Source organism: Fistularia commersonii, chromosome 18 (genome assembly GCF_037954325.1).
Source record: "Fistularia commersonii isolate RoL2024-O1a breed Wild chromosome 18, RoL_Fcom_v1.0, whole genome shotgun sequence".
In the NCBI taxonomy this organism is placed as follows: Eukaryota; Metazoa; Chordata; class Actinopteri; order Syngnathiformes; family Fistulariidae; genus Fistularia; species Fistularia commersonii.
The window spans coordinates 4309150-4330942 of record NC_141301.1 but is presented as its reverse complement, the minus strand read 5'-3'; the positions used below and the strand labels follow the sequence as shown (position 1 = coordinate 4330942).

At 44.0% G+C, this 21793-nt stretch overlaps 1 protein-coding gene across 1 annotated transcript; it reads left to right on the top strand.

The window, feature by feature from the left end:
• The first annotated feature begins 900 nt into the window (after window positions 1–900).
• On the top strand, window positions 901–20287 carry LOC147224209 (uncharacterized). The gene is made up of 5 exons (XM_086164082.1): window positions 901–1076; window positions 2265–3109; window positions 11575–11706; window positions 12669–12815; window positions 18680–20287. Exons 2-5 carry the CDS (start codon window positions 2360–2362, stop codon window positions 18761–18763), a joined length of 1113 nt encoding a protein of 370 aa, XP_086020208.1. The 5' UTR covers window positions 901–1076; window positions 2265–2359; the 3' UTR covers window positions 18764–20287.
• Window positions 20288–21793: the final 1506 nt, after the last annotated feature.

The following is a 21793-nucleotide window of genomic DNA, read 5'->3' as shown; positions in this document are numbered from 1 at the left end:
AAACCTTTTTTTTTCATTTTTTTCTTTTTTTTTTTTTCTTATGACCTGGAAGCTTCAAGCCTTCATATCACTGTTTTTGCCCCCGCACCCATCCCATGTCCCCAAAATCATGAACAAGAGGTCTGTCCCCCGGGGATGCATTGCTTATGCTAGAAATAACCAGGATATTCGAATGTTACATTTCAGAATTAAAAGCTCCCGGAGCCAAGACGTTGACCCGATCTCTTTCAAAAAAATTTTTTATTAACATTTTTTTGTGAGCTGGAAGCTCCATGTCCTCATATCACCCCCCCCCCCAAAAAAAAAAAACCCAAATATTTATGTTTTTTGATCAACGTTTTAAAAAATGGAATGACAACGCTGCAAAAACGCAACTCTGACAGAAAGCGTACTCACGAAAACAACCCGAGTGTCGCAACCTCTCCATACCTGACCCCCTCCTTCCGGGACTTTCTCCATCGCATCACACCGTATAGATCTAATCTCATGTGTCCCATATCCCCCCTCTAAATCACCTCGGCCTTCTCCTTCGACTTGAAAGCATTCCTAAACCAGGTAGTTCGAAGCTACCGGGGTCACGGCCGCCGCTCGTCTTCCTCCCGCCGGGTTGAAGTCAGGCGATTCGGCCCGGCCTGCTTCTGGAGGGCCCGGCAACCCACTTTCACCTTGTTGTTTCGCGCAGCGCCGATTATTCTCTCTCCACCTCCCCGTTCTCCCTCCTTACTCCCACCCCCCTTCTGCTATCTCCCGGCAAATAAACAGCCTCCCTCGCCTCTCGGGCATATTCCGAGCGGTTCAGTCTCTCGGTGGAGCTCTCCTGCAGCACCCCCCCGGGGACAGACTCCGGCGAGGAGGGGGCGGTTAGCTTGGATGACACACACACACACACACACACACACACTTCTTTTTTTTTTTTTTTTGTGAAGAAGAGGCCTATGGGGACATAAGTGCGGCTGCGAAGGGGCCGGCCAGCCTTCTGTCTTTGTTTTAATAAGAACAAGCGCCACCGCCGCTGCTATGCCATGATCTCAATGACGCTGCTTTGGCAACACAGACTCTTCCCTTCCACCCAGCAGGTGAGTTTTACTTTCTTTTTCCTCCCTCCGGAGCTGGTAACGTGACAGCTGTCATTGTGTTTGGCCGGAAGACCACCCTCGATTTCTCCCCTCACCGAGAAAGTTAGAACCTACTTGCGGTTGTTTCTACATTAGAATATCTACGTATTTCAATCTCAATGCAATAGCCCTGACTATTTTTCCATTCGCTCTTGGATGCTTTGGTTTATATTAATTTCTTATAAAAAAGAAAAAGAGAGAATCACATTGCGGTGTGTTTTTGGGAGATTCTTGGAAAGAGGTAACTTTACAATCACGCACTCAGGCTTGCAAGAGGCAGTATACCAAATTTTCCTCCTATATTACGTAACGCCTGCTCGTACGCAAGGGGGGGGGGCAAAGACACGGCGCCTGCGGACCCTCGAACGGTTGTGTAAAAGAGACATTAATCGCTCTTGACATTTACCTTCGGTTAATTTGCTTTATCTGCTTTTGCTGTAGGAGTTTTTTTTTCTCCCTCATAAACGAACGCATGTTTGTGTGCGGGGGAGTGTGTGAGTGTCTCAAGTGTCTCAAGGCCACAGCTGGAGCTTTCTCACAGATCCCCACCAACGGAGACTATCATGTATCCAGATGGGGTGGGGGGGGGGATAAAAATCGCAATTTTTGGGGGGGTTTCGCCAAATTTCAAACAGGCATAATCCAACGACACAGTGAACACTCTGTATAGGAATAATGGAACTTCCATGTTATTCAAGTGGAGGTGTGTTTTAAGGAAGGCCTTAATGAGGGGTGGGTGGGTGGGGGGTGTTAACCGTAGTCGCACAGGTCTACGGTCTGCCCTGATGAATGGTGTGGTGCACAGTAAATCACCGAGTGGGGAAGAGCGGTCGGATTCCTCTGCGCAGTGATGTCACCGCGATCGGGAGCGAAACAGATCCAGACTTGAACAGCTCAGCCCGAGCCAGATGTTCAAATTCAGAGCCGTCGTGCGCTGGATGGGGTGTACTCGGAGCCGTTCGGAGCCGGATCCCGGACGCTTTACGTCGGGCTCTATCGGCGGGCTTTACCGATTGCCGGACGCCCGCGGGAGTCCGGAGACGCCGAGGCAAGTATGTACCTTGCGTCGGTTTTCTCCCTGCGTTGCCTGCCCTGTGGTCTTTTCATGCACGCCAGGAATGCCATTCATGTGTTCTCGTTGCGTTTCAGGGAATCCGCGGAACACCATGGCCACCCCGTACAACAAGCATAAGTACCTGTGGATATACGTTCTGAATTATGAAAGACTCTAGATCGGAAGAATAATGGAAAGCCCTCCTGCGGTGAAGACAGAGGAGCATCGGTCATTAACATTACAGGAGGCGTCTTCAGAGAGATTAGCTAATGGCTCGCCGGACCAAAGGGGGGGCGGCTCTCTCCCTGATCTGCAAATTTGCTCCCAGTTGGAGCCAATTTGCGAGGTGACAAAGCTAAACAGCGACTTGATTCATGTCAGTCATGCAAATGTTGGATTTGCGCAGAGCGTTTGCTCTGAGGAGCAAGTCACCCCCGGGGATTTGCCCCCGGACCCAAGTTTGCTGTTGGCCGTTGTGTCCACATCGCCTTCCCCGGAGGCGACGGACAAGCGCGACCGGGCACTCAGCGATAATTTGGGTCAGACTTTGGACTTGAACGGGGAAAACGGAGAAACGGATCACGGGAGGTCAAAGCCGGTCACAAACGGCCACATCGCTCTGAATTTCCAAGACCCTCGGGCGAATACCGATTTGGTGGCTCCGAGGCTCTCTGTCACGACGAAAGCACCGGACCTGCCGCGCATCGTGAAACACAAACCCAGCTCCATCGCTTTTGTGGACTGCAGCGGCCGTCAGGCTTTTATCAACGGGAGCACGGACGACGCGGAGTCGTCGCAAGAGGACGACGAAGACGACGAACGAAACAACAACGGCGACGACGACGTGTTCTGCGAGGCGACTCCGAGCGGCGAGCTCCGGGCAGACCGCAAGCCGTCTGACACGGACGCTGATGCAGAGCGGGAGGCGAGCGGGACAGAGGTACGCTGACTTTAAATCGCGCATCATTTCTGTGTGTCTGAGCAGAAGCACAACTCAGGTAAGGAGTACAAGTTTTTGAAGGGACGCATGAACAAAATGCATCTAAGCATTGATGTTTCTACCAATTGCAAATAATATGCGTGCACAATTCATAAGGTCATATGTTGAGTCTCGCCATGAGTGATAAACTACGTTATCCATTGACGTTTTGCAAATGTGCATGTACTTATAAACTCTTAAGTTGTGACTGGATTTTACGGCAACATTATCCGACTTTCACCGTAGTTTCAGATGGGAAAGATCGTGGAAGTTCCCCCCCCACCCCACCCACAGCGCCGTTATTCTCCCAGATAGCTCACGACCGGTGGGAGCTTGTGTGACTCTATATTTATTTTTGGTTGAAACGCAGATCCAGAAGAAATGTAAACATCCTGTGCTTTCTTTCCACTCCCTCAACAGGCGGCCATGTTTTGACAGAGCCGACACAGCCTGCGTTAACGCCGCACTTATCCTTCCCGAGGCCTCCTCTGCTCTTTAATTTCAGACTTGTTTCAGTCTCTTGTCACGTAACCTGTAGACTGATGGCGGTCGAAACCCCCTCATGTAAGCTCTAATCCCGGTTATTTATTGCCGTATTAGGCTTCTCAGATTGACATTCACGACCGCGTTCTGTTCCGAAGATGTTTCCTGTCAGCACTGGAGGCGAACATCTCCGATAGCACGTAACTGCCATGCTTTTCCAAACAGCTCGCAGACAAGCCCTCAGCCGGCCCTCAGTCGGTGAGATGTGGAGGCGGCGCCGGTTTTACGTGCGGACCGACGCTCCGCTCTGCACGCCTTATTTTTGGAGAAGCAAGCGGAAGAATGCAAGGAATCCATCAAGCCCATTGTAAATATTATCGCAGGACGGCCGGGTCAACGCTTGTCGTGCCGTCACACCAGAAGCTCCGGTGTCACATGCCGGGCCGCGCGATGCGGGTACAGCCATCGGAGGGGGGGGAGTCGGATTTCATTTAACCAGCTGGGGAGGCAAAAAAAAAAAAAAAAGAAAAGTTTCTGCGCACAGTGCAGTTGTCAACACTAGCCATATGAGGGCACTATATACATAAGAGTTTCTCAAGATTCCCCCTTGCGTCCTCAATGTGATCAGGGTCCAGGGTTCCTCCAGACTTCCATCCTCCCCTAGTTTTAGCGCGGCGGGATATCAAGAGCCTAATTTATTCCCCCGACTAGCCAGGTAGCCGTTGCCCTTTTGGATGATTGGCCGCTACTTTGGGACACCTCCATGGTGATCCCTGGCACTCTCGGTGGGTGGTTGGGGACCAGGCACTGAGCCCGGAGCTCACACACTTAACTCCTCATTTCCATGTCAAAGGCGTTGTGTTGGTGCTCACAATGTAGCCAATTTGTGCTGATAAAGTTATAGTCAGCTCACATTTTGTTGTCCCCCCCAGAAGATAACATTAATGCATTCATCTAAAGGGTTGACTCATACCGGCCCCAGTTGCCATGGTGTGAGGATTTCGTATAATTGCCCCGGGGCCGGATTGGAGAGAAAAGGCAAGGGGAGATGAATCAAAGCTAGTGTCTAACTGGAGTGTCAAGCCTCCGTTGGAATTTGTCTGTTTCTAAGTAGAAGTGCTCACATTCCTAACCAGCACCTTGTGGGGATGTCACTGAAAAGAGATATTGAACGAGTTCCAGATCCGGGGCTTTTCTTGAATCTGTGTTCGTCTGACTTCGGGGGCCCTCGATTGGCAATCCGGCTCAGGAGCCTCTTTCATTTGTTTTCCTTGTGATGTCATCGGGTTTTTTCGGGCCGGCCGCTGAAGAAAAAAAAAAAAAAAAAAAGACTTATTTTCTCTCTTATTATCGCCACGTGATCACGGTAGAAGAAAATCGCCTGTCGACGGGGCGGCTGTCCGCTTTTCTTGTCGTGTGAAACCCCGTCGTCTTACTCGATATTCAAGAACTCACTAATAAATTGGTGTGAATTTACTCATGAAAATTGACATTTTTGAAACAGAGCCAATGAAATTGAAAGAAAAGTTTTAATCAAGTCATATTTTATTGATTTATTGATAATGCCGCTTGTCCCCAGCTGCATTTGGGGTCGCCTATCTCAGCCGACGTGCGGTTGGGTCACCATTCATTCACAGGGCCACATACAGAGACATACAGCCATTCACTTTCATTCACATCTGGGCAATTCAAGGTCTCCAATGAACTCCCGACATGTTTTTGGTTGATGGGAGGAACCCACGCGGACACGGGAAAAACATGCACGAAGGGACCCTCTTTTTGTGCTGCATGGCAAAAGTACTAACTGCTGTGCCAAATCATAACACAGTTGTCTCATGACATTTTCCGTCTTTCGGCAATGAGCAAACACAGCGGCGAGGAAACGCTGCTTTTCATCAGGCAGAAACCCCAGCTTGTTTTTGGCGGCCTTCTGCCTGAACCAGCCGGTGTAAAAAGAGGAAGCGACAGAGGGTAACCGAGTACCGTATTTTTCGCACGATAAGGCGCACCTAAAAGTCTTAATCTTCTCAAAACAGAAGGTGCGCCTTATACATGGATCAATGTTGAGCCTCAAGAGGTCTTGCAACTACGGGACGCAGCCGCCGACTCCATTTTCTCCTGTAGAAGAAGTAGTGTGCAATGCATGCTGGGATATATGACTACGTGAAGCGTGCTTTTTCATTTCCATTTTTGTGTTTGTGTGTGTGCATGAGTGTGTATGAAGTAGCAGCGGTAAAAACGGTAAAGGGGAATTCCAGTCCCACACCACTTGTGTGTGTGTGTAAAGACCCCAAAACGTCTCCTTTCAAGAGACACGCTTGCGACGCCGAGTTTAAACTCAAGGCGATCAGTCACCCAGTAGAACACGGGAATAGAGCAGCAGCGAGAGAATTCAACATTAACGAATCGATGTTGCGGAAGTGGAGGAAGCAATAAGAAGACCTGCGCTGAGTAAAGAAGACTAAACAGAGTTTCTGAGGGAACAAAGCGAGATGGATAAACTTGAACAGTGGGTTGTTGAACAGAGAGCAGCAAGTAGAAGCGTCACCACAGTCACTATTCCAATGAAGGCAACAGCGCTAACCAGCGACTTGAACATCAATGAATTTAGAGACGGCCCTTCTTGGTGCTTTCGTGTTATGAAACTATTTGAACTGTGACAAATTGGGTTGGAAATACATTGTTTTCAACGAGGGGTGCGCAAATACCGGTAAGAGCTACCGGTAGGGTACTGTATTGTGAGTGCACTAACTTGTTTTGGGAGTGAACGGCATTGTCAGAACGTCGGTTTGTATTCTATTAATAAAGTTTGACTGACTTATCTGACTGTTTTGTTGACATTCCCTTTACCGCAGCTCCATTTAGTGGATGCATAACGCAACCCCAGCCACTACTGTAGCTTCTATTATATGTGCCTTATAATGCAGTGCGCCTTATATATGATTTTTTTTTTTTTAAATAAGCCATTCATTGAAGGTGCGCCTTATAATCCAGTGCGCCTTATGGTGCGGAAAATACGGTACTGCAAAGTGATAGATGGGATTTTATGAAGAAGAGGAAAATCTGGTATGGGGATCCTGTTTTACCTTCGGACTGTGACGGTCGTGGATGGACCACACATGTCCCTTTCCGGCTATTGAGCGGCCTTTGCGTGGGCGCTCTCGCACGTGTGAGCATGCGCCGACATGCCGGTGCGGACAATTTGTTTCACGTGCCGACTGCGGAACTGGGCAGATGGCGTGAAGGTGCTTAGCTTTTCATAGTGTTCATTGCAGTTGATGGGTCCCAAAAGGTTGCCGTCAAGGGAAAAGGGAGCATTTGTTGTGCTCCGGCCATAATTGGGTCAACCTAACAAGTTTGCACATCATGGGGACGACAGAAACGGCTCCAATCCCTTTATACATCATGGAAACGTGTTCAATTTAAATTTAGCAGGCTGCTGCTTAAGTATTACTGAAATATCCGTTTAATACATCATAGCATTTTATGTTGTTTGTGTTTGGCGATTATGTGCCCCCCCCCCCCTTTCATCTGGTAATGGTGCTGACCGCCTCCTTTATGTGGGTCCATCTAGTTGTATTTCTGCAAAGATGTGTCCTTGCTGCTATTTGTTCTTTGCGTTCATTAGAGACTTAAGTTATTTTTGAGCCTCGTATTTGATTTTGCCGAATGCGTTTTCTCTTGCTGCGTAATTGTTCTCTGTTTATTTTGGGGACAAGTTTTGTTTTTTGGGATATGGTGACAGTTTGATTCGGGTTTTCTGGTCATTTACATGAATCTCTCACCTGCTTCTGCATTTTTGGCCTGATCCACCATCACCGAGCGATGTCTGCTCGCCCATCCCGTCACATGGTCCAAGGCTAATTTTGCACATTATTCGTCAAAACAATTTTTTTTTTCACACAATCAAGAATCAAACATTTCTGTCTTGGCAAATTGACCGAACCAGATAAGTCACTTATTTTTGATTTTTCTTTTTTTAATTATTTTTATTTCTATCAGTGGAATCTAACTCTGAAAAGGTGTAGCAGGATTTGAATTGTTTTCTTTGTTCCGCTTATGAGACACTAGCGAAGGATTCCTTTGGGGTTGACAGAAAAAAAAAAACAAGATTTATTTATTCATTCTCCCCTCAGTCAGATTTTGGATCTTGATATCAAATAAGAGGGTCAGGACCTTTAAATCTGTTTGACAGACACAGATGATTATATTGTCCAAACAAACTGATCCCATGTCAAACCTTTTACCCCCACCTACACTCGGACCGCCGACATGGAAGGGAAGGGAAGATTTTTTTTTTTTTTCCTGTCAGTGACCCCAGGTGACTCCTGAGGGGCTCGGGAAGGTCAGCTGGGGATTGGCCAGATTTAGGTCATTCCTTTGGGATTGTGCGGAGAAAGTGCTGGGTCAGTCAGTCAGCTGACCCCGGGTCAGTGGAGTGAATGGACCGTCTGGTGTCTGGTTCCTGAGTTTTCGGAGGGGTTTGAGTCGTTCATTGCCCCCTTATTTGTAAAAGAGCTCGAATATCAGACAATGGGGATCGTTCAGCTGTTTACCTCAAATGTTACAGGAAAACAAGAATTACTGTCCACAGTTAAAATGATGTTAGATTGTTAAGAATCGCAATGTCAAGACACATAGGACTCTCAATACTTTAATACAGCAAAGTATAATACAAGGTATAATTCACACTGATACCACTAACGCACGCATGTATCACAATAGTAAAAAAGTTAATGATAAATATGTAATCATTTAATATACACTATTACAATTATACACATTGAAATGAAATAGGATGATATATACCACAGAAATATTTACATAGGCGCTAAAAGAATTTGCACATGGGTAGAATTTATTGCACATTGATTGTATCCATTCCCTATTTTGCATTAAAGCTGTACTTTAATAATTATACTCAGTGAAATGAAATGGGAAGATATATACCTCAGAAATATTTACATAGGCGCTAAAAGGATCTGCACATGGCGGGACTTTATTGCACATCGATGGTATCCATTGCGCTATTTTACACTACAAGTTGTACTTCTGCCGCTGCTACATGCGAACGAGAATGAGATTGATTCACTTTCCCGTTCTTTAAGTTATCGTGATCATTTAGAGGTCTGTAAAAGGCCCATAAAACGACAAAGGGCGAATGATGTGAACGATTCTCCGACCTCCTAGACCTTCGGAAATGACGAACGCAGGGTAGTTAAAAGCCTTGTTTGGATGACCAATAAAAAAAAACAAAAAACAAAAAAAAACATTTCATTGTACCAATGTAAGTGAAATAGAGAGATTGTTAAAGCTTTTTTTTTTTTTTTTATGGCAAACAGTCACTCTTGTGGTTTCCTTAATGGCGGGATTTAAATGATAATATGATAATAATTCTCAGTACGTGATTTTTCTCTGACGTAATCTTCATAGCCCGACTCTGACTCATTCCACAGATATAGCGATTTGCTAAAGTTATTAAATGCCACGCTTCAAACACGTGTTTAAATACAATGCTGTTTCACAGACCCGGTAAGGATTTCCCATTAAGAATTTAATAAAAGAGCACTTTGCTTTTCATTATTATATCGAGCTCTTGGAAGCACAATGGTTTCAGCTCCGGAAGAAAAAAATTATCAACAGATTTTAGTATTTGGGAATTTACAGTGACTCCTTTTGTTGTGAAGATGATGCCTTTTTTTTTTTTTTTCATTTTTATTTTTTTACAAGTCGCGTAAAAGTGAATAGAAACATAGCTGGTAATGAAACCCCTGATTGTAACAACACATGTAATAACGCAACCCATATTACGATGCCCACAGGATCTGAGCGGACATAGTTAAAGTCCCTTTTTCACATTTTTTTCCAGATCATATGCAGTAATCTAAATAGCTATTTATTAGACCGATATCTTGGATTTGAAAATACGCAGTGACAACGATGGTTGAAAAGCATTTGACTGGAACTTTATCCTGGAATTAGACCGGGTTAACAGCCACGTCCGTCGCATCTGGCCCCCACACAGTCTCTCTCAGGTCATCCGTAGAGCGGTGTCAAAAGCCGAGGCGGGGAACGATGAAGCGTGCATGAAGTATGTTGTTAGCACCTGACCCCCGGATTATGTCACAATATACGATATCTCATCCTTGTTACAGCAGCAACTCTGAGCACAGTGGAAAAAAAAAACACACATGCACACAACACGGTAATTTATGCTCTGGTGGCTGAGGAGGTCCCGGTGATTTATGAAGCAGAGCCTCCAGATCATCAGACACCAGCTTGCGACCGTGTGAGGACGGTCTATTTATACATGCGGCGCGTCTGGGGAGCAGTGAAAGCCGGTGCAGGGAATTCCATCACAGGCCGTGCGGTGCACGTCTGCGGGCCGCCTCCATTGCTCTTTCACCCCGAGAAGTGGCGGGACAGATTACCTTCCCACATGTGGAGCTGATGCTGTCCTGTGCCAGGGACTTTTTGAATTTTAAATTTTTCTGAGAAGATCTAAGACGATCTCCCCGAAGTGATAACACCATTTCATCCCTTTGTTCGACGGCTCTTGTGTTTTTTTTTCTTGTCGAAATCTTCTCGTCTCGGCAATTGGACTTGAATTTCTTCGCTTGAAGATGTTTCACCCCTCATCCGAGAGGCTTCTTCAGTTCTAATGACCGGTGGGGAGTTTCCCCCAATATAACTACCAAGTCGAGTTGTTCATTTACCCGAAGCATCTCATCAATTCAACACAAATGGAATAATAGTATATTATCATAATGTGAACAAAACCATGCTGAAATGATATAAATTAGAGCTGTCAGAATTAAGGTGTTAATCTAGAATTAATTGGAGTTAATTATTAATCTTAATGCAATGACGAAAACCCACCACTCCAACTCCAGATCCAAGATGGACGACTCTAAATAATATACTGGCCTTGGGACAAAGCAGCACTCTGCAGGAAGGACTTTTCCTGTCACTGAAGCACTTCCTGCTTAAAGTACCTCATCATCACAAAGCACACATTAGTTTGGGCTTCCTCTACAAGAACTCTGGCGACCGCCATGCTTAGCCATGTCTGGCTTGACCAAAAACCCTCACAGAACGTCGGGCCTCAGATAATGTAAACAAGTCAGTCCGTCTGAAAGAGTGCCACATTGATATGGATATTTGTTTGAATACACAAAAGAGAGAAAAACGATGCAGTTGGTAAATGCAATGTGAGCATGAAGCTAAGTAAACCCTGGACTGCATTTTATTTTATTTTATTTTATTTTATTTTATTTTATTTTGCAATCTGAAGACCATACCTTTCCTTTCTTCAAAAAATTAACAACTATGTGAAGTGTAGTGAAGTGTAGATGAATCGGCCTCTGTCATTAATGCCCCCCCCCCTACAAACTTATGCATATTCCATAATGAACAGGCTATTAATCCTGATCAGTCGAAATTAATCCACAGCCCTGATATGAATATACACTGCTCAAAAAAATAAAGGGAACACTTAAAAAACACATCCTTGATCTAAATGAATGAAATATTCTTATGAAATACTTTACTCTTTACACAGTTGAATGCGCTGACAACAAAATCACACAAAAATTATCAATGGAAATCAATTGTATTAACCCATGGAGGTCTGGATTAGGAATCACACTCAAAATTAAAGTGTAAAAACAAACTCCAGGCTGATCCAACTTTGATGTAATGTCCTTAAAACAAGTCAAAATGAATCTGTGTTGCTTCCTGAGTGGACACTATGATTTCACAGAAGTGTGATTGACTTGGAGTTACATTGTGTTGTTTAAGTGTTCCCTTTATTTTTTTGAGCAGTATATTTTAAATACAGCTAATGTCAAGGGTATAAGATGAGTAGGACGTGTACAAAACTGCCTGCAAACAAAACTCAAAAGAGTATGAAATAGTTTGACCGACAGTTTCTGTTTCCTCAGGAGCCTTCGCTAGTTTTGTCCCCCTTGTCGGAGCTGATGAGGAAACTGGACCAACTCCATCTGGACATCGAGGAGGCTCTGAGCACAAACTCTTCCCCTTCCAACACGCCCTGCACCGCCCGCAAGAAACAGGTAAAGCGGACTGTTGGTCAAAATGAAAAGTGAAAGCTGGTTCTGCTATACAGCTTCATTAGGAAGCCTAATTCTTCTTTTTCCCAGATTGGAAATGTCAGATTATTCATATTTTTGTGTCATGACATTTTTTGCGCGATGTTGTCTTTAGAATTAGATCCAGCTCAAGTATTGATATTGAGCTCCACATGTCAAGAAAATTGAAAAACAACATTAATTCAGTTGTATTGGCAGCTTGCTAGATATGAGGAGCATAGCCTGTCTCTGACACTACCAGCTTTGTCACGCTGTCCTCCGGCGCCTCTGTTTTTATGATGGAAATCTACAGCTTTCAGATGTGGATACTGGAGGCTACGATCCGGTGGGGGTCAAAATGGTCCCTGGAACAGATGGCAATTGTGCTTTTTCGAGGCTGCGGCCCCGGGACCCCGTTCTTAAAAGAGGCTCTTCTCTCGGTGGCATGTTTCACGGAACAGTTAGTTAGCATTCGGCGGGGCGGGGGACAAAAGTGCCCTTTTTTTAGGGGTTAGGGGGTTGGTGGTGGGGGGGTATGTATGTACCATACAGATGAGCTGTTGTACTGAGACGGGAGATTGTATGATTTGGCCCTTTAGGAATGGTTGAGAGGAGCTCACATGCCTCCAAGGCATCTGCATAACCATCCCAGGCATTCATTACTACTCGCTTTAAGTGATGGCAGGCGATTGGGCGAGACGAGACATCTTTACTGGGATATTTGACAAGGTCATAATCTCTGTCCTCTCAAAAGAACATCCATACATACTGGCTCCTTTGTGCGCCTCTGTCAAGCTGAATTGAGAGTGGAGATTTCACTTCCCCGGCCGTTGACCTCAACCTTTTGTTTTCTTTTCTCCTGAGTTGAGACCGTCCTCATCCCTGCCGGGGGGGAGGCGATGGTCGGACGGACGGGTCTTGATAGTTGTTTTTCGATGTTGTTTCAGCGCGGCTGTGTTTCAAAGCCCACGCCGACCCAAGCCTTGAACGACCACGCGCCACAAGGACCGGAGAAAGCGGAATGCCCCGTCCAGAAAAATTCCCCTGCTCCTCGCGCCACGTCCATGGGAACCAGAGCGAGAACCAAGAAGACGGTGAGTCCTGATTTACTTGGAAACAGCTACTCTACATTCTCTTGCATCGGAACTGACCGCACATGTTTTTGTTTTTCTTATTTTCACTTCAAATGGCCAGTTAGCTTCCGGCGCTGCGTCACTTGTCTCTCACTGCTTTGCTTAAACTTCATGGAGGGATATTTAGATTGTTTAAGTAGGGAAGAAGCCAATAATATTGCACACCGTTGGTTCTATAGTTCAAAAAAGCCCACTTTTACCAGATAAATGACATCCGTTGTGATCGCGCTGTTCAAAGTGAGGCAATATGGTATGGAGTTTATTTTTTTTATCCTCAAAGGTAAATCCAATCCCTCTCGCATCAGAATGTCAGCCCCCCCCCCCGAAAAAGCACTGCGGCTTTTCCTTGTACGTAAATATTTAAGTTGCATTGTAAATAAAGCCGGCTTAAGAATTCTTAAACAAGCAGAACCCGCTTCTGTCGGACAATGCGTGTAAGTGTCACTATTCAGCTGCTCTAAAAGAAACAGACAACTTGGGGATTTGCAGAATGCAGGGCGGGTTTAAATTCAAGGCCTTTCAGCTCACGCTTTGTGCCTCCCTTAATGGCACTGCCACAACGTGGTGGCAAACACCCTGCCAACAAGAGAATACTGCGGGAATCCGACGTGATTCTCATGCAACCTTCGGCAGGGAAGTCTTTTTTTTTTGTTTTTGCCTGCAAAACACACACACACACACACACACACTGTTTGTCAAGTGTACTTTGGAAGCTCTTGGAAAGATGTGGGTGAGACGGTCATCATGCCGGGAAGCTACAAGATTATTTTGTCTGTGGCCACGAGATGCTTTTCGTAAGGTTGGGTTCACAGATCGGACGCCACCTGTCTCTCTTTTCATGTACGTGTAACAATCTCTTGAAATTATGGGAAGGCGGATCAAAATTTTGGAGAAGGAGAACAGCTGGGAATGTCAGAGGAGAAGAGTATTTTGGCTGCAAAGTAACCTTGAGTAACTCGGCCTCGGGGCCGACAAAGACCAAGGGGCTCCCGTGACTTTTCGATGAGTATTTTTAATTGCGCAGAGTGAGAAACAAAAAGAAAAAGTCACCAAGAATGCAGCGTCTTTAAAAAAAACGATGGATTCCACAGGAACTGAAAGAAATTGACTGTTCATTATCTACGGATCGGGAAAAAAAAAGCATGGGGCTGTGATTTTGTGTGCAAAGTTTCCAACAACAGATGACACACTCAGTTTGGGAAGAGAGATCCTCACTCCACTACCCCAACCCCCCTCCAGTCGCCCCCCCGCGGTCTCTTACATAAGAGCCCTGGTGTCCGCATGAAACTTCTGACAACATGGAGCGAGAATGCGAGGCAGATCAAATCTCAGGCTGTGAGCACAATGCGGCCGAATGTGAGGGGCCGCATGCTCTGTTTGGATCCGGCTTGTGAGAGAGATGTTTTATGGAAGTACCTGGAAAAAAATTTTGGCACCTGCACTACAACCTTGACCCCTCCCTCCCAACCCTCTCATGTGTGTTCCCTGAAATCTGGAATGTATCTCCTATGGCCATCAATCTGCAGCACATCGTGCTGGCAGAGGGAAGATTTGCTGGAACGTGTTAGGTGTTGAGTAAGACTCAATCACAAAGATCATGTTGGTAGTCTGAAAATTGGTGGTTCCATTCTAGGCTCAACCAGTCTGCCTTCCTAAGTGTCCTTGGGCAATCCCGGACGCTCCAGGTTAGTACCTGGAACTGAGAGCATTTGTGCATGCGTGTAATCCAGTGTTGAGCGCTTTGAAAGCGCAAGTTTATGAAAAGTGTAATATAAGTTGGGACCATTTACCATTTATATTTTTTGAATCAATTCAATAGAGTATGATATAGCATCGTATGGCATGATATGTAGGGTGGGGTAGAGTATGTTATCATATAGAAGTGTCTAGCATTGTATTGGACAGTATAGTATTCGATATATGTGGTATGGTGAACCACGTGTCATGGTATCATATGGTATGGTATGGTAGGCTTATGGTAGTGTACTGTCCAGCACAGTATGTCATAGTACAGCATAGTATAGTATAGTATAGTATTTTGTTGTATGGTATCGTAACCTATTGAATGGTATGGTAGGGTTAAGCATGCATGTGGCAGGGTATGATATGCTACGGTAGGGTTATGGCACTGTATGGTACAGTACAGTATGGTATCGTATCCTATTGTATGGCATAGCACAGTACCGTACAGTACGGTATAGTATGGTGCTGTACAGTAAAGCATGGTATGGTAGTGCAGTATGGTATGGAATGTTATCAAATGATATGTATGGTCGGGTATAGTATAGTATAGTATAGTATAGTATAGTATAGTATAATGTAGTATAGTATAGTATAGTATAGTGCAGTATTGTATCGTATCGTATTGTATAGTATAGTGTAGTATAGTAGCCCAACATGAATGGTATGGTATAGTATGGTAGGATTTTTGTACTGTATTGTATTGTACTGTACTATACTGTACCGTACAGGACAGTATGGTATAGTATCCTCTAACAGAGTATAGCATAGCACGGTATAGTATAGTATAGTATAGTATAGTATAGTATAGTATAGTATAGTATAGTATAGTATAGTCTAGTAGCCCAACATGGATGTGGATTGGTATAGTGGATTGGTAGGATTTTGGTACTGTACCCTACCATACAGCACAGTATGTTATATTACCATCTAATAGAGTATAGCATAGCACGGTATAGTGCGGTACACTATAGTATAGTATAGTATAGTATAGTATAGTATAGTATAGTATCGTATAGTATCGTATAGTACAGTCTTTTGAGGACTCACATTAGAGCAGAGACTATCTGTGCAGGTAAAACATGTGGCCGAAACATGATCCGCTCTCAGGTGACCACTTTAGCTTAGATTTTGTGCATCTGCATTCCTGCATAAAAAGTCACAGGCCAACAGGACGGGGTTAATTATCCTGAATGTCTTCTGGCTTTTCGCTGAAGACCCACATTCTTGGCTGCAGCACAGAATTGCATTTTTGCCCATTTCAGCAACCAATTATGTCACTCTCAAACCCAGCTGGTATTCGGTAAAACTGTTTATTTCATTTTTTTTTTTTTAATGGAAAGTGTTACTTGACTGATTTGCTTCAAGGGGGTAAATTAGAACATTATGTAAGTGACAGGGGTTTGGAGTTCTGCCTCCCAGTGGAGGCTATGCATCGTTCAGAGGAGGATCATAAATGAAAGTGAAAAAGTAATCATTGAAAATTACATGACACCGTGCGGCCTTGGGCTCACATGGTTTGGGAGAAAAGCTGTTTTGGTGGAGTATTTACGATTACAGAGAATACACGGTATTACTGGGGCGTTGTTATCATTCATAATATTCTATATATGTATTGTTATATAATCTTAATGAACATGTCTGTATATGATGCAAAAATATGCAGTCTATCATTGAGGTTTAAAGAAAACAGAAATGTGCAATCTTAAAGTTCTTAAAAATAATAGCATATTATTGAAATCCTTGCCAGTTAATTGAGAAGTCGGAAGAAGCGTTTAGTGATCGATTATTGCAGCTCAAATATAAATTCGAGAGGTAGTTATTTAAAACTTTGCCCTCCAATTTGAGAGGACAAGAGTCATGTTGGAAAACTAAAAATGATAAAATTAGTAAGACAAATGTGAGTCATTGTGGTTTCTGTCGATTTATTCGCGTTTGGGCTATTCATGGTTTCCTCTCGGCCCGTTGGAAATTGTGAACAGTGTTTCTTAGTGTTATTTCTGCAGTGTTCCATTATTCATTCATTCATCCATGCATGCATTTATTCATTCATTCATTCAGTATCTGCCTATCCTGCACTCAGCAACCAATCCCATCATTTGCAAGTTGATACAGAGACCATTCACCCTCTCATTCAAACATCATATACATACATGTGACCTTTCGCCCTCCCATTAACACCTCATATATAGGTGTACGACCATTCACTCTTGCATTTTCATGTCTTATAAAGACATACAACGATTCACCCAGCATATAGAGACATGCAACTATTCAGTCTCTCATTCCCTTTTTTAAAGAGATAAACCATTTACTTCCTCATTCACATGCCATATAGAGACATATAACCATTTACTCATTTATTTGCACTTTATTTGCACTTTCTCATTCAAACATCACATAGACACATACAGCTTTTCACTGTCATACATGTTATATAGACATGACAATTCACCCTCTCATTCAAACATCATATATAGACATGTGAACATTCACCCATTTTATATATAGGTTCTTAACTATTCAATCTCTCATTTGCAGGTCATATAAATTCAATTTCTCATCCACGCCCCGTCTTGCTGTTAGATGCTAACCATGATGCCACCCAACATTCCAAGATAATCAGCAAAATGATATTTAACAGATGAATTTATTGTGACATAAAAACCCACATTTGCTTCTTCACATCCCCCTTTGCTATGACTAGATAATAATTCAGACGTATCTGGGTCGAGGTTTCCTGCAGCGGTCGAGCGGACGTCTGACCGATGGCGTGCGCGTGGCCCCAAGGATGCCGCCGTTTGTTGCCGAGACAGCATCTGTCGTTCGGCCGCTCAACATAAGCGAGAGACGACGACAACAACCAAGAGAGAGCTTTCGCTTCTCCCGCGTAGACAATGTCGCTTTTCCAGACCTTCCACCTTTGACACGCGTCTGACTGCCGGTTTGACTGAACTGGGACGGCGAGTCGTCAAAGTGGGTCAACGGGCTGGAGATATGTCACTATGAAATATGCCGAGAGTGAGACAGAGAGAGAGAGTGATGTTTTTCTGAAGTCTTTTGAAGCGCCGTCAAATTGGTGCGTCTCCGCCGGGGCTCCGACATCTTTTTTTTTTTTTTTTTTTTTTTTTTTTTTGGGAGTGCTAATTTTTTAGCAGTTTATTTCTGAAAACCCAGTTTCAAAAAAAAAAAAAAAAAAATCTTTGGAGATTAAAACCACGAGTCTGGTGTATTTAAATAGGAGATAGTGCCGTCTCTCTTTCTTCAAAGAGGTATTTTAAAAGCCTGGTGGGTAAAGGGGGGAAGGGGGATAATGACCCCGGTTCCTTGTTATTTACAGTCATAGCTTACCTTTAAACCCTAACCCTTTCTCCATTCCAGGAGCCTTTTGGAGAATTCTTCTTTTTCGGACCGTGCTAAATCTCACAGTCAATAATGAGGGATCCATCTGTGCGCTGCGCAATATAGCTTTTCAAAGGCCTCGCCCACCTTTTCCGCGTTTAAACCGGGACGAAATTACATATATTATATATTTCCGTGATATTTCGTCATTTCGTCATTCCCCCTGTGGTGTGTGGAAGGCAGATAATGTCTAATTATGTTATGGGTATCTTCTGATTCGTTGTGGAAAAAAAAACAATGAAACAACTTCCTGTTTGTCAGCGTGACATGAAAATGACAAAACTTTTACGACCGGCGCCATCACAACATGTGACCGCTTTGTCCGGTTTAGTGGCTACAACTGTTTTTAATGTTTCATCGGGAGAGAGGGAGATGTAGATCGGTCCTGTTTGACCGCACAGGAAAACAAACACGACACACGGTTGATATTTTCATCCCGCATGTCGTGTTTGTTTGAAAGTTAAACTGCTCACTCGTCTTTCCTTATGTCATCACCAAACACGCCACCGTGTGCGACAGTCGTCTTTACCCTTTGACCGTTATACGTTTTCTCCGGTAACACCAATATGCACGGCACCGTTGGCAACAACCGCCTGAATACCGAATAACACATTGCGGCACTGAAATCAAGCGCGTGGATATTTTATTGCTGATTACTCATCATTTTTTTTTTTTTTTTACAGATTTTCAATAAGATGACCGATGCAGCGGGACCAGGTAAGAATGCGCTTGGTTTTATTGGTCCATGGCTTTCCTTGCAAAACTGATAACGATTTGGAAATATAAGGGCACAATAATAATAATAATAATATTATAAATAGATAAAAAATCCAGTTAATTATTATTATTATTATTATTATATTTATATTTACATTTATTGTCATTTAACTGGATTTTAATTCTGAGCTCCCGATTAAAAAAAAAAGAAGTTTTTTTTTGCTCTTCCCTCCAACCTCCATCCTTGTCTTGCACTACATCCTTCTCTACTTACAACTCTTATCTGTGGAATATTTATATTTATACATTCTCCAGAACAGCTTACTCAACATTTCATACCCACATCTTCTACTTTACACCTGTTATTTCTATAACCATTCTCTGCACAAGACATTACTTTTGTTTCTTTTCATATTTTTATTTTGTTTTCTATTGCTTATATTGTGCATAGTCTATATTCTCTCGAAGCATATTAGTATTTGCACACTTTTCTACCTCACAATACAGCTGTGACAATTGAATTTCCCTGTTGTGGGATCAAGTCTGTCTTATCAGAATCTGCATGTTGGTTTTCCAATTTGAATGTCATTTTAAGGACAGCTTTTCACGTGTTTGCTGTGGCAACCAGAAAAGGTTGTTCTATTCCGGAACGGAGACTTTCTGCTGCCTTTTCGCCGTCAGATATCATTGAGATAGAATTTTATTTATTTACTACTCCTGGTTATTGCTGGTATCCAGTCCGCTGTTTCATTGTTCAAGCCCCGCTTCCTTGTCTCCTGAGACGGACGGCCACAAGTGTGGCCCCCCCACCCACCTGGCCCGGGGAGCCTTGAATGTCCATTAGGCTCTTATTTTAAATGGCCGTACGTATATCGGCTCACTTGTCGGAATACGGTTAAAATTTATGTGACAAGCCAGCAGATCCTTTTTTTTTTTTGTTTGGCTGAGGGATATTATCTGGCCCGGTGTGGTGTCGGCCCCTGGGGGTTGCGGGTTGGGGGGGGGGGGGGGGGGCAGCTGTGAGGGATTTGGGCAAATGCCTTTGTCCAGCTCGGGTTGCACTCTCACCCGAAACCCCCGCCGCCGCCGCCGCCGCCACCACCACCCATGTGCACGACGGTGACGCTCAAGTGGACATTATGTTCTGGAAACCCTTGGTGGCATTTTTATGCGGCGTTCAAGTAATGTGTGGTCCGCCGCTATGTATGACACACACTCACACACACACACACACACACACGCCATTCCTCAATGGTAATTGTTGGAAACATGAGCGGGAGACCACCATGAATAACATCAACAAGTTTGTCAACACGACCCGCAGAGGGTTTTTCAGATGTCATTATGTATTCTCTCCATTTGACTTTCATGGAAAATCCACTTATTGCTATCCTTAATATAATTGCTATATGTTTATAGAATATCCACGCTGGAGGCAACGTATCTATTATGTCATCGGGTTGCTTGAGCCGCCGCTTTTGGCCCGGACGATATCAAATCTCATAGACTATCAAACAGATTGATGTGATATAATCAGTCTGCCCGAGGACGGATCCCGAGACCTCCCCTCCCCCGTCAGGTTTTAATAATCCAGCACAGTCATCGCTAGAAAATAGAAAATCATGTGGCGGCTGACGCGGCAGAAACCCGTGGCTGGGAATGTGACTCCGGCTTCCGTGCCGCCGTGCACATCGTTCTATAAACGCTACACCTTGTGGAAGCTTACGTGGCTTCTGAATAAAAGCAATTTGACGAACCGGTGAAGGTGGCGAGGTTTCATCCTCTCGCCGCCGCCTCTCATAGGTCAACAACTTCCCGCATCCGGTTGGACAATCGCTGTCTTTCTCCCTCTCTCTCCTCTCGGGCGTCAGCCATGGATAGCGGGAGGAGGTTTCAAAAATAGCCAAGAGGATTTCACAATCCCCAACATTTATTTTATTTCTATTTTTTTTTTTTTTTATTTCTAATTTCGCCCTCTTGACTTGTTTTGTTTTTCCTCAAGCGAAGACTTAACTCCCCCCCCCCCCCCCGAACTCCATCCTAAAACCACATATGGATATGCTCAGGGAAGATTTGCTCTATCGGGGAGAGGGAAAAAAAAAAAAAAGACTTAATCCTCCCTCTCAAATGTTTATTTTATGAAGGCATTACTCAATGTTTATGGAGCATTTTTCAGCTCTTGAGTAGATGATGGGCCAAAAGTAGCGTTATTCTCTCTCTCACACTGTAATTTGTATAGAAATGTTTTCCCTATGGTCTCCTTAATTGCAGTGTGGAAATTAATGGTTTCCTTTAGTGCAAGGAGGCGGTGGTGTCCATATTCAAATACTGGCGTTAATCATAGGGACGATTAATCTCCAGTGACATCGGTAAAGGGGAACCTGCAGCCGACATTCTTCCCCGAGTAGCGACGCAGATAGAAGAAGAAGCTGGAATAAATTCTTGTTTCATTGTTCCTTTGTATTCCGGGGCTTTAGACGTAAAATTCATCGTAAGGGTTCGACCTGCGTCGGTGGCCAGAGATCATTCACGTCATACAGAGACATACAACCATTCAATCTCTCATTTTCAAGTCATATAGAAATATTCAACCATTCGCTCATTCATTCCAACATCATATTAAGGCATACAACCATTTACTCATTCATTCTTAGGTTAAGTAGATTTTCTCATTCACACATCTGGGCTATTTAGGGTCTCCAATTAATTGTAAATCAATTATTTTCGAAATTGATGGAGCAATCCTACGCAGGCACGGGGAGAAACATGCATTCGATTCACCCCAAATAATGTGCTTTTCTTCGATGAACGTCAACTTCCCTCCTGAATAAATATGATTATGTGGAAATCTACAGCCTCTTATTAGGCTGAATAAATAAAAACAAAAAAAAAAGGAAAGAAGCCCTTAGAGCCTCGCTTTATTATGCGCCTGGTTGAATCGGGTGCTTTTGGCGGGGGTCTCTTGGAAACTCAACTTACTGAGGTTGCAAAATAAACTAATTAGACCAGAAAACAATGGCATGGCCTGGATTAAAAAAAAAAAAAGAATTCAAAGAGTGGAGGAGAACTGGTTGTTTATA